The sequence below is a fragment of the Poecilia mexicana genome, unplaced genomic scaffold, assembly GCF_051168715.1.
Source record: "Poecilia mexicana isolate PSO_F unplaced genomic scaffold, ASM5116871v1 scaffold_7, whole genome shotgun sequence".
In the NCBI taxonomy this organism is placed as follows: domain Eukaryota; kingdom Metazoa; phylum Chordata; class Actinopteri; order Cyprinodontiformes; family Poeciliidae; genus Poecilia; species Poecilia mexicana.
In genome coordinates, this window is record NW_028263376.1 from 30,688,536 (window position 1) to 30,706,889 (window position 18,354).

The window sequence follows — 18,354 nt, forward strand, 5'->3', positions numbered from 1 at the left end:
GTTTTGATTGAAACATGATTAAGTCATGCTCGTCGTCTTCATTGCTTTAATAAACGTTGCACTTCTCCGTATTGTCCACCAGGTGTCACTATCAGCTTTCGGTAAACATCTGGATGGATGATGGCGCTTTTCATCTTTCGTCAGTTTGTTCATAAGTGAGAATCACAATATAGACTAAAGTGTAGTTTGAATCTCTGTAACTATTGAACAACCTACATTTAAAGATCCGGGAAACGCACTGGCGGATTTATGATTTCATTCCTTACACCCATATGAATTGTGCCACGTTTGGATAACCTACAGACCCATATGAGCCATATTCATAGGCTTTGCTTACAAACACACCCCCTCCCTCCTCCGTACTCCCTCTGTGACTCTCTCACGCCGCACATTGCAGCCTCCTCTTAACCCCTGCCATCGTCCTATGCGCACCCATCATCTTCCATTTTTTATTCTCCTGAACTGAACATCTGACCTGCAGCTTTTTAACTCTTTCCTCGAGTTTTGTCCCGCTTGTGTGTTGCCGCTCTGCCTCTGCTTTTTTTCCTCTCCCCCGCCTCTCTTTTACTGCATCGGACAGATGGAGGACTACCACAAGCCGGACCAGCAGACGGTGCAGGCGCTCAGGAACATCGCCACCCGGCTCCGAATCAACTCAATCAAGGCGACAACTGCAGCGGGCAGCGGGTGAGATGAGACGGCGGGGAGATTAAATACCAACCTGCTGATTGGAGCTGTGCTTTAAATTGTTGTCACTTAATAGAAAGTCACTGCGAAAGGCATCGTATTTTGATGTCGGGATGTAATTTCTAAGTGATATTGCTGCTATTTCTGACTCTTTTAGTGGTTGTGCGTAATTTGGCAAAAATGAGAATTATTTCCTATGGATTTTGAGAACTAGTGAGATTTTGTTTTCTCTTCAACCAATTGAAGTCTTGTATTTAGAGCCCCTTCAATGCATTCTCGTAGGTAATTTATAATATGGGATGGATTTGGAGGAATGGTCAAGCCTTTCGGAGGACTATTTGTGTATTTGCTTGTGTGTGTTTGTGGAGGGGGATGGAGGGAGAGGAGGTAGAGCTTTGAGAAAAGTTAATTGGTTTAGCTGAAAATTTATTGAAAATCTGAAAATCCAATTTGCAAAATTACCGCAAGTCACTTATTTTTTTATTTTTAGTGATCTTCAGCTATTTTTATTTTTGTTTACTTTTTAAACGTATAAAAAACAGGAAAAATGCCTGTTTGGAGAGCTAAGTTCGGTATAACTGGGATGTTTTGCAAACAAAAGGTTAAGCCTAGTTTTTTTTGTTGAATTATTCCAGCTCTACCATATCTTGGCATCATATATTTGTATAACATAGAGAAACTGTTCAGTTTCTGTGGATGTATAATATACAAATATATGACTATATCACATATTATCTGCATGCATGACAAACTGAAATCTCAACACATTTTCACTTGCGGATGTGAGTTCTGGACTTGGGTGTATTTGTTCCAGAAACCAGTGGTGTGTCGTTGCATCCAGGCATAGCAGGTAGTCTGGAATGACCTTCTTGGTTATCTTCCTGCTCGGCCCTGACCTCATTCTCATCTCCAAGTCTGCATTTGCACAGAACATGTTTTGCGGATTTAAACAGAATTGCATTTATCTTTAGATAAAAGCCACATGTCTGAATTTTCTCTTGTTTTTGCAGCCATCCCACATCATGCTGCAGCGTGGCAGAGATCATGTCTGTGCTCTTCTTTCATTCCATGAAGTATCGACCTGAAGACCCCCGCAACCCCAACAATGATCGCTTCGTCCTCTCCAAGGTAAAACCAGAACGCCCATCTGCATGAAGGCTTTGGTCTCCTGTGTAGAAACTGAAGGAAACGGCTCATCACAGTATGTTTGCATCTCTTCATGTTGACCCTTTTCATATCTCCGTTTCAGATTTTACTATTAACAGATTTGTATCCATTTTATTTCTTCATGTGCCACACAACACTGTTCACTTCCTGTGGATGCACGTTTCCCTAAACCAGAGAAGCGACAAACAGTCTGAGCCATGTTTTAAACATCTGTACCATGTCCACATAATTATTAATGATTACCAAGCAGCTGTTTAACGAGTGTCTCTAACATCTTTCCTTTTACTCTCCAGGGACATGCAGCTCCTGTGCTGTATGCTGTCTGGGCAGAGGTCGGCTACCTGAAGGAGAACGAGCTTCTGAACCTCCGTAAAGTCGACTCCATCCTGGAGGGTCACCCTGTGCCGGTGAGGTGACACCGAATACAGCAGGAAGAAAAAAAAAATCCATCCAATTAACGCAACATATCACTTACTTTCACCTCAAATTATCTGAAAACTGCTTTTCGTAATTACTTGGACTTTTATTTTCACTTCTTTTATGATGAAAGCATTTAAGTGTGGCAAGTGAAGATAAAGAAAATAAATCTGTAAAGGAGTAAATAATTTTTCTCTGTAGTGCTTTTCCACTGATGATACTGCAGGCAGTAACAAATCTCTTTCTGTTTGGCAAACAAAGTTTGTTCTCTGCTGCAGACATTGTCAACACTGTTTACATCGAGTCCAGACACTACAACACCAGAACTCGTCTACAGCACAGATTGGTCCTCTGTCGCATGTTCTTGTTCACCTTGGAAAGGACAAAACAATCTATCCTCTGTCTGACTGAGCTCAGACTGCGGTACAGTCTTAACAGCTTTGTGTCGCCGTTCTTCCCAACAGAAGCAGCAGTTCGTGGATGTGGCCACTGGATCTCTGGGTCAGGGCCTGGGAGCCGCCTGTGGAATGGCCTACACTGGAAAATACTTTGACAAGGCCAGGTAGCATCCAAGGCAACATACACACACAGAACAAGCTCACCCACAGACGTGGCAACATTAAAACAGGAGTTTAGCAACTGGATTTGTAAAAATTGAAGATATGCTAAAAGTATAAATCTCATAAACCTAATAGATAAGTGCAACATCCAAGATCAGAAGGGCTCAATTGTTACACGAGATGCAGGAAAATATGCTGATATGCTGATGATGTGTTGCTATTCGAATTAAAAACTGCTGGATATTGTTCTATGTTTTGATCAGACACAAAATTTACTTTTACAATACACAATATTTCCTTCTGTGCAGGCAGGTTGTTGCGTGCTTGAAATATATAAATATATCCAACAATCTGTGGTTGCAAATCTTTTATTTACTTTTAATGAAATTTTAAAATCACTGAATGATTTGATTTAAATGTGAATCCCACAATGCTCAACATTTTAAGAAAAAATAACAACAAAAACGATGCCCTGCACTTGAATCTGCTCGCATGAAATTATGCATGACATCACAAACCCTCTGCAGGGAGCTGTGCAGATGTGACATTTCAGCCGGGAAGATTTGCATCAAACGCTCCCTGACAGACCTGAGTCTGTGGCGACATTTAGACCAGAGCAAAACTTCCTGTTGGTTCACCTTTAGGTCTTAAACGGGAGAAAAATGTATCAAAAAGGGGCGTTCAAGTGACGAGACATATTGATTGTTAATAAGCTGTTGATGTACAAAGCTGCAATTATAATTCACATTAATTGATTTGCTAGAGTTTAAATTTATGTTGCTCTTTGACTCCATGTAAGATGCCCACAGAGCAGTTTTATGTAAACACTTACTCAGCATATTGGTAACTGGTTTGGGTCGCTCCACGTGTGTCTCCTTTGTTCTGCTGCGATCTGGAAAGAATCGTGGATTTCTCTCCAACAATAGAGAAATCCACGTCGCTTTACGGCCTCTAAATGGACAAAAAAAAAATCTAACCAAAACACATGAAATTCACACTTTCAAGGATTTAAACCAGACTGAATAATTTCACTCTGAACAGAACTGAGGGAGACTGTTGGTCTCCTGAGCACAACGGAGAGCGAAACGGTCGTTAAAGGAAAGCCGAATGTCCTGCATGTTGCATTCCGCATTCTGTGTGCGCTCGATTGTTTCTGCTCTAATAATCAGAGATGCCAAAAAACACACACACACACACACACACACACACAGTAGCTCCTTCGTCACTCTGCCTCACCAATGTGCCACATGTCCTCTTAAAAAAGAAAACAAAACTCTACAATAAAATCCTTCAGCTGTGCTCAGATATAAATGAGGGTTCTTATTATAAGTGCGTTTTTGTGTTTATATCTCATACAGTATGTGATGATGTGGACGTAGGGGCGGCGTTAGCCTTTTGAGTGCCCAGAAACAAATGCTATGTAGACACAAGACATTCTTTTAATTCTCAAATATGGTGCTTCTTTATTGATGGTTTTTATTAACATGCTCTATACAATTTCTACTTCAAACTTGTCATTTTTATGGTTATTATGATTACGGTGCGTTTTTGCAGCCTGATTTTTATTTTGTTGCCTTATGAACTGTGCTTGATGTGCGTGGGCGGAAGAGCCAGCACTGTGTGGAGGAAACTTAACCCAGCATGAATGACAGTAACAATGGAATTTATTTCGAAATTTAAAATGAAAACTTATGAGCAGGACATGTATCAATAAGCTGCACGCCGTTCTTTGCAAACCTGCCAGATAACGCAACAGACGGTAAGTTGTTTTTTACACCATGTGAACTTTTCCACGTTTTTGTCGCAGTACTTTAGTTCAAACTTCAGTGTGCTTAATTGGGATTTTATGTAACACAGTCCAATTTTTAAAGAGTAAAAACAACATAAATCATCAGCATTTCTTGCAATATTTTTATCTTCAGCCCCACTGACTACATATTTTGTAGAACAAATTTGTGGTGCAAGTTCTGCTTTCGGGACTTGTGTCAAAACACTTTGCACATCCAGGAATTCATTTTTTCCCTTTATTTTAAAATGGCCTTACATGCCACACTTTTCAGATTTTTAACTATTTAAAAATTAAGAAATGAATGCTGTGCTTTTTGTGTGTGTGTTTGTGACATAATGTGAACCGGATGCAGGAACTAATATACTTGGATAATAAAGCATCACAGAATGTTTTCACTGGAGGCGCCACTCTTCATCTCCTCTGCGGTTTTGTTTAGACGACATGCGATGCAACACAACTCATTGCCACTGGCTCAGTTTGGGTTGTTTACAGTAACTGCTTTCACCTTGTCTAAATCCGTTATTCTCACCTCACAGAACCTGTGAGAAATTGATTTTTTCTTTCTTAGTTTGAATCGTTGGAGGTGTCCAGAAAATAAATCTGCTTTAATACATAGAAATATTCACTGACAGTCAAACCTGTGTTTATTTTAGATCTTGTTTCAGAAGTTGGCAGGTTCTTCTGCTATCGGTTTCTCTCTCTCTCTCTCTCTCTCTCTCCCTCTCATCTCTTTCCACTCGTCCTCCCCTCTGAGCCACACGTTGTTTTTCTTGGAGCTCGTGGTTGGATTGCATGCTTTAAAGCTGCATGTCTCAGCCAGACTTTTAAACAGCAACGTATCCGTCTGACTGGAAGTCTGTCAGAAGATGTTACGTCACAGAAACAACTACTGAGGAGGATCAGACAGTGGCGGAAGAGCAGGTGAAACACGGATGGACGTGTTTCATGTTTTTAGGGTCAGGAACAGGATTATGTGGAGATGTGACAGAAGTGATGGTAATACGTCTCTCCCTGTGTGCAGCTATCGGGTGTTCTGCCTGCTGGGTGACGGAGAGGTGTCGGAGGGTGCGGTGTGGGAGGCCATGGCCTTCGCCTCCTACTATCAGCTGGACAACCTGGTGGCCATAATGGACATTAACCGCCTGGGCCAGAGCGACCCGGCTCCACTGCAGCACCATGTGGAGAAGTACCAGCGACGCTGCGAGGCCTTTGGGTGAGCGGAGCGTGAAGCATCCAGGGACGCACGACAGAAGAAAAATAAGCAATATGCAGTAAAATTGGTGACTTGATGCAATGTTGATGACCTGTGATAAACAAACTAACAATTATAAACTTTTCTTTCTGCTGTGGATTCATAGCAAACCCGAACCCCAGATATTGAAACTTCTATACGGTTACTGGGGGGAAAAAAATCTTTATTTCCATCTTTTTGGCCAATGCCTGATGTTCTGCTATTATGCTCATGCTGCCGTAAACAACTAGTTCCACAGAATATGATGCAGATATAGAGAGTTGATGCTTGGTACTTCAATAAGTAGCCAACATTCACACACTGTGTATGCAATAAAAATAAAGTTGCAAAATAATGCATAGCCATGAGAGCAAACACATGATTTCAGATTAATATACTCTGGCTTTAAGAAATAGTCCAAGAAAATTTGCACGAGTCCTCATTGTTCCCCTTTAGGAAGCTTGACTTAAATTATGAACTTATTTGTTTTGGAGGTTTGTTTTGAAACAAATTACTTGTTTACTTGGGCTGTCATGTAGCCACATAGTGTGGCGTTCATGTCAGTAACCCCATTAGAAACTCATATTCTGAAGAATATCTGCATGAGTAATGCTTCCTTTCTCTAATATAAACAGAAAGTTTATTTTCTCTCTGTGCAGCTGGCATGCCATCATTGTGGACGGTCACAGTGTGGAGGAGCTGTGTAAGGTGCTGAGTCAGCCCCGTCACCAGCCCCTCGCCATCATAGCCAAGACCATCAAAGGCAAAGGCATCCCAGGTAGCGCCAAGATTTATACCAGTGAGGAGGAGAATTACAACATGGTCCTGAAGAATGATTAAGGGATAAAACTTACCCGGCTAACGAGGTGGAAACTGACCCTGATGGGGTTCGACGTGTCATCATTGCCTTTAGCCTCCAATAATCCAAGCAGCTCTGTCCTGCTTTAGCTGCTGCAGCTCAGTAATCCTCCAGAATGTGTAAGATACACTCCCAGCAGTCTCCCATTGTCCTCATGTTGTGATAATGAGGCCAAAAGTGCATGACCACATGTGTGTGAGCGAGAAAGCAGCATAGTTGTTTTAACGGCATAGTTTGCATTGAGAAGCTTTAAGTCTTTACTAAGAAAGCTAAACGTCTTCTGACCTCTTACTTTAACCCCTCAAATTTGAAACGGACTGTCGTAACTTTGTGGAGTGGAAAAATTATCATTTGGACATCTGGACAGGCTTAATCCTGTCTGAACTTGGCTAAATGTAAAGATGATGAGGGAGTTTTGGTTGCAGAGTATGCATGAAGGCATCCTGAAGACCACACCATGTACATATCTGATCTCTGGAAGCCTGCAGGCCAACCCCTCAGGTCAGTCCTTTGTAATAAATCGGTGCTTATGTGTCTGTCAGCGGCTGAGGATAAGATGGGCTGGCATGGAAAGCCTCTGCCCAAAGACATGTCGGAGAGCGTGATCAGGGAGCTGCAGAGCCGCATCGTCAGCTGCAACAAGCGCCTCTATCCTGCGCCGCCCAATGACGACACATCGTCCGTCAGCCTGCGCAACATCCGCATGCCAAGCGCACCCAACTACAAACCTGGAGACAAGGTGAGATCTGCCATGACGACTGTGTGACAGTTCCTTCCCACTGATTTGTGTGTGTGTTTTTATTTTATTTTTATTTTTTTACCAGATTGCTACGAGGAAGGCATACGGCATGGCTCTGGCCAAGCTGGGCCGCTACAACGAACGAGTGGTCGTCCTCGATGGAGACACGAAAAACTCCACCTTCTCTGAGCTCTTCAAAAACGAGCACCCCAACCGCTACGTGGAGTGCTACATTGCAGAGCAGAACATGGTGAGAAGTATGAGGCACTTCCAGCTGTCAGAGTGAACGGAGCCAAAACGGTAACGTTGTGGTTTACTAGAACTTTCTACCCCATTGGGAACCGTTCCCACTGAACTAATGTCTTCAGTGATGTCAGCATGGATCTTTTTTTTTTAGTTAAAATTGAAAGAACTAAAGACAATCCAGCAGAACTGGAAACACAGATTTTGTCTTCAGTCTGTTTTTTTTTTTCCAAAACCTGACAGAAACAATGCTCCGATATGAATCTCCTGCTCTTGAAATCTTTTTTCAAAGAAAGAAATGATCTTCGATTTGAGGAACAGGTCAATTTAGTCTAACTTTATTGAAAATCAAAGATGACGAGAATAAAAGAGTGTTATTATCTACATTACAAAAATGAATTAGTTAAATTGAAAGACGGTGTAGTTTTTGTACTTCAGTTCAGTCAATTCCTTTCGAAAAAAATAACTACAACTATTCCTGTAATTTAGAAAATTGGTATATATTGTGTGCTGGTTTAAGCCTTTTACAGTTTTGCAAACCAAACATGACAACTGTCTATGTAACTTAATATTATACGAAAGTAGTGCACATTTATGCAATATTTTATGCACACAAAGTAGTGCGTAATTACAAAAAGGAAATTAAATGAAACATGATTTTTAATATATTTTTGTTGATGCAGTCAGGAGGAATTAAAACAGTGGTTCAAAGCTCTGGTTGAAAAGTCCATGCAGCAAAACAGCCATTATTTATACACTCTACAAATCTGGCCTACATAGAAGGGTGGACTAAGGTGATCTGGTCAGATGAGAATAAATTACAAACTGTCTGACAAAAACGCAAATCCCTTTCCCTGGAGTCTTTGTGTTGCTCTATAGAATCCACAACACGTCGTAACATTCTTTGTGTCTCCCCACCTCGTTACCTTTACTGCTGCCTCTCCCTCCTCTCTCGTGCAGGTGAGCGTGGCAATCGGCTGCGCTGTCCGCGACCGTAACGTGGTGTTCGCCAGCACCTTTGCCACATTCTTCGCCCGAGCCTACGACCAGCTCCGCATGGCCGCCATCTCCGAGAGCAACATCAACCTCTGCGGCTCCCACTGCGGCGTTTCCGTCGGTCAGTTCCTCTCATGCCGATTTGATTTTCTTTCGTTTCATAACGTGCCGCACCTTGTTTTGAGAAGTGGCTTGTTGCTGCATTAGGGGAAGACGGGCCGTCTCAGATGGGCCTGGAGGACCTGGCCATGTTCAGAGCCATTCCCACTTCGACCATCTTCTACCCGAGCGACGGGGTTTCCACGGAGAAGGCTGTGGAGCTCGCAGCCATCACAAAGGTACTCGGATCTCACCTTTAGTGAGCGACAACATAAAAACGGCGACATTGCCACAGGATGATGATTTCTGGTTGTTACAGGGTTTGTGCTTCATACGAACAAGTCGCCCAGAAAACAACGTCATTTACAACTGCAACGAGGACTTCCATGTTGGTCAGGCTAAGGTCTGGAGCAGCGCTTCCTCATTTCCGTTCGTTTTCATTTCGTTTTCAATTTGTTTTTTTACATGCAGTGAAAAACTGCATATTTGCACACCTGGTGTAAAAAGACCACCTTTTATTTTCACATAACCTGACACAAAATCAGATTACAGTCCCTCCTGGTACACTGGAATCATTTTTATTTGCTAAATGCCAACATTATCAGAGAAGGATACATTTAAACTATTTAGTATTCTTTCTTTAACTTCAGTAGTTTACATACAGTCCAGATGACGTCAAACCTTTTGTAAGGTTCTGATTTCACAACATTTGAGCTGAAAATATTTTCAGACGAGGTGTCAGGAAGAGAACTGTGGTCTTACCTTTGCTACTTTCCAGATTCCTTTGCACTTTGTGATCGTTGGGAGCAACCGAACCAGGTGACCTGTGACCTTTGTTATCCGTACCACAGCGATATGTTTTCTGTTCGACTTCAGGTCGTGTATAAAACCAGTGACGACCACGTGACCGTGGTTGGAGCAGGAGTGACCCTCCAGGAGGCTCTGACTGCAGCAGAAACGCTGAAGAAAGGTCTGGAGCCACAGAACGAAAAACACAGACAGAGACCAACCAAAGGCAGTGGGAAATGTTAAGATGACCTTCTGTACGTTGAAGTTTTTCTTCTTCTCCTTTTCATTAGAGAGAATCAACATCCGTGTGATCGACCCGTTCACCATCAAACCCCTGGACTCCAAGACCATCATCGACAGTGCCAGAGCCACAAGAGGACGCATCATCACAGTGGAAGACCACTACTACGAAGGTAAACCACTCAAATGAAGCATCCTAGCTAAATAGCATGTAATGCTCTGTAATGTTAAATGTTTAACTTATCTTGATTAGCCACTGTCATACCCCCATTTTTTAAAATTAGCTAATTTAATTAATGAAGTTCACTATCTAGTCATATTACTGTGTTCTTACAGTTGTGTTCTGAATATTAAACAATGTTCACTTAGTTGTTTTGCACATTTTGAGTAAAGTACAAAAAGAGTGAACACCTCTGCAATGATGTAGTGACTTTGTGTTTTTGCCTCCATCATGTTCAGTTCAGGTCAGAGGAGGAATATCTCTGGGTCTTTGTGTTATTTGCTATAACCTTTGTGGTTTTGCAGAGAACAAACTGAAAATAGAGAAGAGAATGAAGGGGGTAGTTGTTGTACATGGCTTATTCTTGCGGAGTGGTAGGACGAGCTGAGAAAACTGGGCTGTCACTGCATCTTAATTTCAACTCTGGCCTTTGGGCTCCTGCCGCCCTAGATAACGGCTGCAGCCCGACAGATACAAGCTTTGAGAAACTGCTTCCCTTCCAGTCTCATTTTGTTGTCTTCATTGTATACGTTTTAGGTTATTTGTCGTATCTGTTTTGCTGCTAATGAATGGCGAGCAGAAGCATGCATGTAGTGTTTTGCAAAGCTACACACAAACCGACTTTTCTACCACAAACTTTGCAGGTGTTTTTTTAGCATTTTATGTGATTGACCAACACAAAATACCACATAATAGAGAAGTGGGGGGGGGAAAATAATACACAATTTACATTTTTTATTTTAAACAAAGACCTAAAAAGTATGTCACAGCTTTGAGTTTAGCACCCCCTGACTCAATACTAAGATTTTAAGATTTTGTTATTCTCCCATAAAACGAACAGAGCTGTGCTCCTTAAGATGTTATTTGCGTTTATGTTGTTTGTTTTGTTTGTTTTTTTTTACTTAACCCAGCTTTAGGAGTTTTCACAACTTTTTTTCTTTATTTTGTGTCGGAATGAGTGAGGTGAATCCATAGGCACACCACACTATTCAGATTTTTATCTTTCAAAAAAAGGGAAAATTACGCATGTTCCTTTTACATCACAGTTATTCCACTGCACTGTGTTGGTCTGTCATATGATATCACAGCAAAATGCATGAAAATCTGTGGTTGTAATCACAAAATGTGAAAAAGTTCAAGCCACTGTAACCAGGCTGATATGGATGCAGCTGGAAATAACGTTGCCTGTCAGACTGAAGATGTTCCCTCTTTTGAAGTCCATTAAATTTTTTTTTCCAAGTGAACAGGGACAATAAATACAAGAAGTCAAAACAGTTTTATTTATTCTTGCTTCATTAACCTTAAAAGTGTGAGAACAAGAGTGAAAACATCACAGGAGGCCGGTGTCACGCCTGCCACTCTGCATCACATCCCTCCAACAAAGAAGTTGAGTTGAATTCAGAAAGATTTGTTGGCCGACTGGAGCACAGAGAAAGCGATTTCCGTCACTTTGAACTGGCTCTGCTCTGCATTCAGGTGGACTCGGTGAGGCCGTGTGCTCGGCGGTGGTGAACGAACCCGGATTCACCGTTCACCGCCTGGCCGTCTCCCAGGTGCCCCGCAGCGGCAAACCCCACGAGCTGCTGCGGCTCTTCGGCATCGACCGCGACGCCATCGCCCAGGCGGTGCGCAAGACGCTCAGCAGCTCTGCCAACGCCAAGTAAGGACGTCCCGAGGAGCGACATGGTAACTGACACCATTTAACCTGTGATCACCATGGAAACAACCAATAAAACCCTCACAGAAAGAAAGACGGTGTGGCCCGTCCGGGTCTCTCTCACTCTCTAAAGAGCAAACGGAAGACTTTTGTCGGTAATGTGGTCCGCTGCAGATTTTTACCCCCCATCAGTCGGAGTTCAGTAAACATTCCTCCTCCTCTTCACTCACAGATATTCACTCCTTCACCCCGTAGTTCCCCTTCTACCTCTACATTGAAAGTGCTGGTGCTGCTGTGGTGTTTTGGTTAAAAAGCAGTAAAACGTAGTTTGGAGTCGTGTATTTTTATACCGTATGTCATGTCTGTGGAGCCTCTCGGGCTCGGTGTAGATCTCACCCCACAGCCGGGTGGAGGAAACCTCGGGCTTGGTCTGTTTTGAGCACTGACTGTTTTTAACTCTTTTGATTCCGACTTTGGTTTGGACTGCTTCACACAAATAAAGGGATGGTTTCTTCACACTTCGTCTGTCTGGTGTCGGCTTTCTTTCAAAGAAAAGGAAGAATGAGTGAGGACTGCCAACCCTAACTGTATCAATAAAGAATTTATTCATCTGTTTTATTTCATAATACAGGTAATTAGGAAGAGCTAAATAAAACCCAGGTTTTAATGTTTTAAAATCCTCATGTTCTGAGTTTTTTTTTTTTTTTTTGCTTTTTGGGATTACTTAAATCTGATTGAATGTAGTGAAAGAGGCAGGATGTGCCTGAAACATCTGATTCGCTCTCAAAATACACTTAATTTTGTTCTCACACCTTTTGCTGTTACTAAATGATAAAGCTGAAAAATAAACATCAGATGAAGATGTAAAGATGCAGGAAGACGCCAACAAAGCAAAAACGGAAACGGAGCCACTATTTGCATTATTTTTGGAAAAAGCTGTTCTGGAATAATGTTTCACAAAAAAAAAAAAAACATATAAATGCCTTGAAAAGAAACAAAATAATACTTGAAGAATTTGAGTTTTTTTTTTTTTTTTTTTTTTAATCTTTGAGTCCTGAAGGCTGTAAAAAGTTATCAAAGTATTTTTATGCATTTTGTGCCACACCTTATATGGTCTGTTTAGAGACCTGCTGACTATCTGCCTGATCATAAAAGCTCAGAGTTGCTCCGTTTCCTCTATTTTTAATGCTGGTTAATAATTCAAAAGCTTGCTAAAAGATTTACGCAGGCTGCAGCCAGTACCTGTGCATCCAAAAATAAGATGCGTGTCAAATGCTGGAGCACCGGGAGCATACTTTAATAAAGTACTACTCTACTTTATATCAGTGTATATAAAGTAAAAATCATCTTATGCTTTGAAAATGCAAACATTTCAGCTGAAATAAGCCTGTTTCAGCCAACCTGTAATGACATTTGTTGTTGTACCTTAGAGTCTTTCTCCTCTTAACTCCAGTCGGCGAGAGAGGACCTCAGGAGATGTGATGTCCAGGATAACCTTTGACCTCTGCTCCTACAGCTCAGCGGGGAGGGGTGTGTTGTCTGCAGTGTCAGCTGTGGGTGTGGGAGCAAAAGAAATAAAGCGGTCTGACAGATCGCGTGCGTGGATGCAAGGGTCCACACGTGGAGTTCTGCGGCACCGTCTGCACCTGCTGGGTGTTTCAGTCCGACTCCCATCTAAGCATCTGTCAGTCTGAATCCTCTCTGTCAATGCAGAACACACACACACACACACACGAACGATGATCCTGCTGTCAAATTCACTTGCACATAAACCCATCGCATTAAAACATGACACTGTATCCTAATACTTAAATGTTGTGCTTTATGAACTTGAAAAGCTTTTAATCACAAAATCCACTTCATCACCGTCAGGAACGTCTAAGTCTATAGAGAACAAAGTACAAGTGATTCCTAAAATGTCTGGCAAAATACTCAGATATAAATGTAGATTATTTTAGTCGGTGCGTTAAATGTGGAAGAAAGGCAGCAGGATACCAGAAAACGACCACTAACGATCAAACTTGGCAGTGATGGTCTGAGTCCATAAAGTAAACAGTATTTTACTTGTACAGTCGTATGTCTGTATAGAGATAAAAAAATTGTTCATGCTTGGAATAAAATATTCCTTTATTATACACCATTAACACATTTGGGCATTCCTTATGAGAGCAATTTTTTTGTCATGATCACTGTAGTATAAAGAGACACAATAAAACTCTTATTTAAATGTAAAAAAAAAAAAACATTCTGTCACACAAGTTCAACATTTAATTTAATCCTGGATTTCTTTTTTGTGAGGGTGTAACTAAATGAGAGGCTTTTAAAAACGTTTACATTATGCAGACGTCAAAAAAAGCAAATGGAAAACCATTTTATTATTTAGCATCCCTAGATACTTGGGTTCATAGTGCTGTACATACAATATTGGCAAAGAGGATGAAAATTTCATCAGGAGCAAAGAAAATGCAACACGGAAAACGCTCTGCTTTGAAATAAGGAAAGTCTTGAAGGAAAAAAAAACATTATGGTGAAATTTAAATATTGCAAAGCAAGTAAATAGTTGTACTTTTAAACAGATTCAACAAATTTATTCCCTGAGAATTTTTTTTTTTATTCTTTTCTCCTCCTCTTCCTCACTGACCTGCCAGATCCAGTCTGTCATCCCGCCCCTCCCCGCCTCATCTCCTGTACTCATCCCCACAGTCTCCTATGAGCGCCATCAGGTCGGCGGCGCGCCGCGTGACGCCCTCTATGGCTGCGTGATCCTCTGCCGTCAGCTGCAGCTCGGGGCTGCAGCTGCGCAGGCTGTCGCCGATGTACTGCCCCGCCCCGGCGACGCCAAACCGACACCCGACGATGACTCCGCCCACGGCCGGGCGGTCCAGCACGTAGCGTGTGGCCACGCTGGCCACTGAGCAGCCGTGCCTCTTGGCCACTGTCTCCAAGGCGACGAGGAGGTCCTGGAAGAGAGCCCATCCGCCCCAGGAGTCAATCATGTTCTTGTACTTGGAGAGGGAGGCGGTGTTGAGCTCCGCCCTCGAGCTGGGCTCCGCCTTCCCCGAGTAACGCTCAGAGAGCAGGCCGCCGGCTGAAGAGGGAGGAGGAGGAAACGGAGAAAACTGAGCATGTTGAGTGTAATGAGGAGGTGGAGGCAGGTCGACATACGAAGCAGCGACGGAGGACTGACTCCATTTTGGAAAACCATTTTTACCATGGGCTCTGTTTTTAAATAATTTATATCCTGTAAGTTGTGCCTCACCCAGCGTTCCATACGTGAGGAGCTTTATGTTGTTGGCCACGCAGAACCGCTCCATCCTGGCTGCAGGTCGCTGGTCGATCAGAGAGTACTGCACCTGCAGGCAACACCAGCAGAGACGTGAACGCAGGAGAGGAAGGGGAAGAGGAGGGAAGAGGTGCAGGCCAGTGTGGTACCTGGTTGCTGGAGATGCGGATGCCTTTCTGAGTGATCTCCTCCAGTCTCTGTGTGTCAAAGTTAGTGAGGGCAAGCTCCCCTAGAGAATAAAGAGGAAACACGATTCGACGTGAGGACATGAAACTTATATAAAGGGAATATTTACGTTTTGGTGGGGGAAAAAAGCTGAAATTTTACCAATAAAAAATACATTTTTGTTCTCAAAATTCTGCCTTTTCAGCCAGCTCAGATAGAAACTACATTAGTGCCATCATTATTAATTTGAATGAGAGCTCTCATACGTATGACCCCCTCCTGCTGCAGGTCAGACAGGTGGCCCAGAGCATCCAGGTATCGCTTGTCTTTGTAGTCCCACCAGTGAAACTGAACACAGTCCAGGGCGTCCACCTGCATGCGGCTCATGGAGCGCTGCAGCGCCTTCTCCACCACCTGCAGACAGAGCAGCACGAATGAATATTTAGCTGTAACAATGAACCAATCAATGCCCAGATCTAGACTTAAACAGAAATATGAGGCAGGTGTAACTGCAGTGATTCTGGAGTGTAGTGCAAATGCACAACACACTTTAAAAATATTTGCTTTCAAAGTATGAAAACTATAAACAATGTGTCGTCCACCTCACAATTACCCACTACTTTATGTTGGTCTACTATTTAATCCTAATTAAATTACATAAAGTACGGTATTGTAATGTGACAAAATGTGAAAAAGTTACAAAAACCATGACTACAGCATGTATACGGGTTACAGACCCATATGGGTGAGTCTGTACCCCATACAGATGCTGCGCTTTGGACGGTACATTTTCGAAATAGTAAAATAGGCAGATTACAAAGGTTTTTTTTTTTTTTTTTTAAAGATTTACACTGCCCCCTGGTGGATATCACCTGCATCACAGACAAAAACAACAGACGGCTCACCTTGCGGTCCATCGGTCCTGGTCGGGGGACAAATTTCGTTAGACCCTGCAGAGCTGGAGCTGCACTTCCTGAGGATTTCAGCTGGAGATCAGAAGAAGAAACTTGAAATTACAAATGATCTTGTCCGTCAATTTTAAGCCATTTATAAACTTTTAGTTAATCTGGTCCTGACAAACTTTTGACATATTTAAAATCATCCCAAAAGAGGAATATAAATTTTGACGAATTTGTTCTGAATAGCTGTAGGCTGATCAATCACATTCACCATGACCATGCTCCTGGCTAAAGGTCCCTATTGGTCACTTTATGTTTACCTTGAGCGACTTGTTTCTTTGATAGTGAGCAGTTACAAAATTATTAGAGGATCAAATACTTTCTCGCCCGTGTTCAAAAGACAAAGTTTGAAAATCTAACACAGATCTTCCACAGAAATTCCCACCATGAATCCATATTTTAGTAATGCTAACTGCAGACTGTAACAGGAAAACGTTTCTGGGAACACACACATCGAAGGGCAACAGCTTCATTCTGCAGGATCAGGATTTAACTTCATGCTAAAAAGTGGACCAAAGCAAAAGTAGGAGCCTTTTACACTTCCATTTAGTAACTCTTTGATTAATCAAAATGTTTAAAACTTGCATAAACATCTCAGTTAGGTGTCTGTACATTTTACTTATATGATGAGATTACTCTATACATATTTATTTATCTATTAAAGGGAGAAAACTGGTGAAATTATACTGAAGTGGGATCATGAATGATTTGAAATGACTGAGTCCACCTGGTTACTGAACTGTCCATAAATCTCTTCAGCCGGCCCATAAATGTCTGCCATGTCGAACGTGGTCAGTCCAGCGTCCACATAGGCCTGCATGGCCTCAACTGGAGGAGGGAGGGCAGAAACAGACAGTTATCATCACAGCCATGTGTCCTTCAGAGATAAGCACAGAGCATGTTGCAACTGAAAATGTGATCAAATTCATCAACATGTTGATGAGCATGACAGCAAAGCCATGCTCAGGTGCACCTGAGCATGGCTTTGCTGTCACTTTGAGTCTCAAAAAACAGTTACTGCTAAAATCGGATTCCAAAATAAGTTTTACCGAACTTTACTAAAGATTTTTGGAGGTCTAAGTGTGTCTTAAATCTGTTCTAGAAATTAAAAAAACTAACTGGATAATTCATTTCTACTTGAAAGGTGGCCCAGAGGACTTGTTTAATTCTTCTCGAGGTTCATCTTTCACAGGTCAAGAACAAATTTTTACTTAATTTATGCCATATAAGAATGCAAAAATATGCGTCATCTGAAAGCAGTCAAACTTTCTCAAAATAATATCTCAATTTGTTCCGGCTGCTGAGAGATCACACAACATTCTTTAAATGCTATGTTTACGTTCAAGTTTACAGACATTTTTAGTTCACATAATTTCTGTTTAGTTTAATTATGCCAACATTTGACTTTAGATTTCTTTTAAAAAAAATTATATTCTAAAGTCTGAAAGCTTGATTAAACTTTTGAGATGCAGAAATATATTTGGATTCTTGTAAAAGATGCGTTCATGGAAGAATTCATTGATTTTACTGCCAATGTTTAAGAAATACACAAAATTAAACTTTTTGTCTTTCTGTAATGTTACAACACTCGACACTACATTTAAATTTCCTTTAAAAACACATAATGTATATATTTGTTTTAATATAGATTGCTGGAGATAAATCAAATGACACTAAATGCCCTTCTGGCATCTCAGAACTGATCGAAAAACCATTCGCCCTTAACGGCACCCATACTCTCTTTTACCTTAAGACCTGATGTATGTGCGCAGCTTATTTTCATACCGCATTCCTCAACTTCTCAAAAAATAAAACAATGTAAGCTGAACATTATTAAATGCTGCGTTTACCTGCTTTGGTTTTGTTCACGGTTCCGTGAGCTCCGGACACCTGCCACATCCCGTTCAGGACTCGGCAGATCTCCAGACCTCCGGCCAGCCTCACTTTGGGAACCGAGGAGGACATGCTATTGTCGGGACAGGTTTAAACTTCTCACCGCGTTGAGAATAAAAACATGAAACACAATTAAACCGAATTTCCATTGCAGCGACGTTAAATGACTTTAACTGATAGCATATGTTACTTACGTGATATGCTCTTGAAGTCTTGCTACACCCAGTAAATCTCACTGCTCATGTACGAGAAGCTCAATGTTCATTTATATATTACAAAAGACTTTGAGTAAGCGTTACAAAACATACGGCTGTTAACCACTAGGTGGCGCTCTTTTGCTGGAAACCTTGCTGCTATCCCC

The 18,354-nt window shown here is 41.8% G+C and overlaps 2 protein-coding genes across 4 annotated transcripts; one reads left to right on the forward strand and one right to left on the reverse strand.

The window, feature by feature from the left end:
• Nucleotides 1–43: 43 nt before the first annotated feature.
• On the forward strand, nucleotides 44–11,783 carry LOC106920070 (transketolase). The gene is made up of 14 exons (XM_014990871.2): nucleotides 44–687; nucleotides 1,698–1,815; nucleotides 2,148–2,261; nucleotides 2,736–2,833; nucleotides 5,642–5,833; nucleotides 6,511–6,629; nucleotides 7,253–7,449; nucleotides 7,535–7,699; nucleotides 8,653–8,809; nucleotides 8,896–9,026; nucleotides 9,107–9,190; nucleotides 9,664–9,757; nucleotides 9,867–9,989; nucleotides 11,513–11,783. Exons 1-14 carry the CDS (start codon nucleotides 581–583, stop codon nucleotides 11,698–11,700), a joined length of 1,887 nt encoding a protein of 628 aa, XP_014846357.2. The 5' UTR covers nucleotides 44–580; the 3' UTR covers nucleotides 11,701–11,783.
• A 930-nt stretch (nucleotides 11,784–12,713) lies between these two features.
• On the reverse strand, nucleotides 12,714–18,298 carry LOC106920113 (uncharacterized). 3 transcript variants are annotated; one of them, XR_015763844.1, is made up of 10 exons: nucleotides 18,188–18,298; nucleotides 17,951–18,088; nucleotides 16,828–16,928; nucleotides 16,047–16,127; nucleotides 15,408–15,555; nucleotides 15,126–15,205; nucleotides 14,953–15,046; nucleotides 14,335–14,781; nucleotides 13,340–13,394; nucleotides 12,714–13,244 (listed from the first exon to the last, which is right to left on the reverse strand). XR_015763844.1 is itself a non-coding variant. In XM_088007452.1 (9 exons), exons 2-8 carry the CDS (start codon nucleotides 18,063–18,065, stop codon nucleotides 14,372–14,374), a joined length of 1,029 nt encoding a protein of 342 aa, XP_087863578.1. In that variant the 5' UTR covers nucleotides 18,066–18,088; nucleotides 18,188–18,298; the 3' UTR covers nucleotides 12,714–13,394; nucleotides 14,335–14,371. The 3 variants fall into 3 exon arrangements, 2 of the variants coding, with proteins under 2 accessions (XP_087863578.1, XP_014846423.2); XM_088007452.1 differs by having other exon boundaries at nucleotides 12,714–13,394; XM_014990937.2 differs by lacking the exons at nucleotides 12,714–13,244; nucleotides 13,340–13,394 and having other exon boundaries at nucleotides 13,803–14,781.
• Nucleotides 18,299–18,354: the final 56 nt, after the last annotated feature.

Coding starts and splice junctions, on each gene's coding strand:
- LOC106920070 (XM_014990871.2), top strand. CDS start 581: ATGGAGGACTACCACAAGCCGGACCAGCAGACGGTGCAGGCGCTCAGG. Junction 1,816..2,147: donor ATCGCTTCGTCCTCTCCAAG/GTAAAACCAGAA, acceptor TTTACTCTCCAG/GGACATGCAGCTCCTGTGCT. Junction 7,450..7,534: donor ACTACAAACCTGGAGACAAG/GTGAGATCTGCC, acceptor TTTTTTTACCAG/ATTGCTACGAGGAAGGCATA.
- LOC106920113 (XM_088007452.1), bottom strand. CDS start 18,065: ATGTCCTCCTCGGTTCCCAAAGTGAGGCTGGCCGGAGGTCTGGAGATC. Junction 16,929..17,950: donor CGTGAACAAAACCAAAGCAG/GTAAACGCAGCA, acceptor TCCCTCCTCCAG/TTGAGGCCATGCAGGCCTAT. Junction 15,047..15,125: donor TCCGCATCTCCAGCAACCAG/GTACCACACTGG, acceptor TGTTGCCTGCAG/GTGCAGTACTCTCTGATCGA.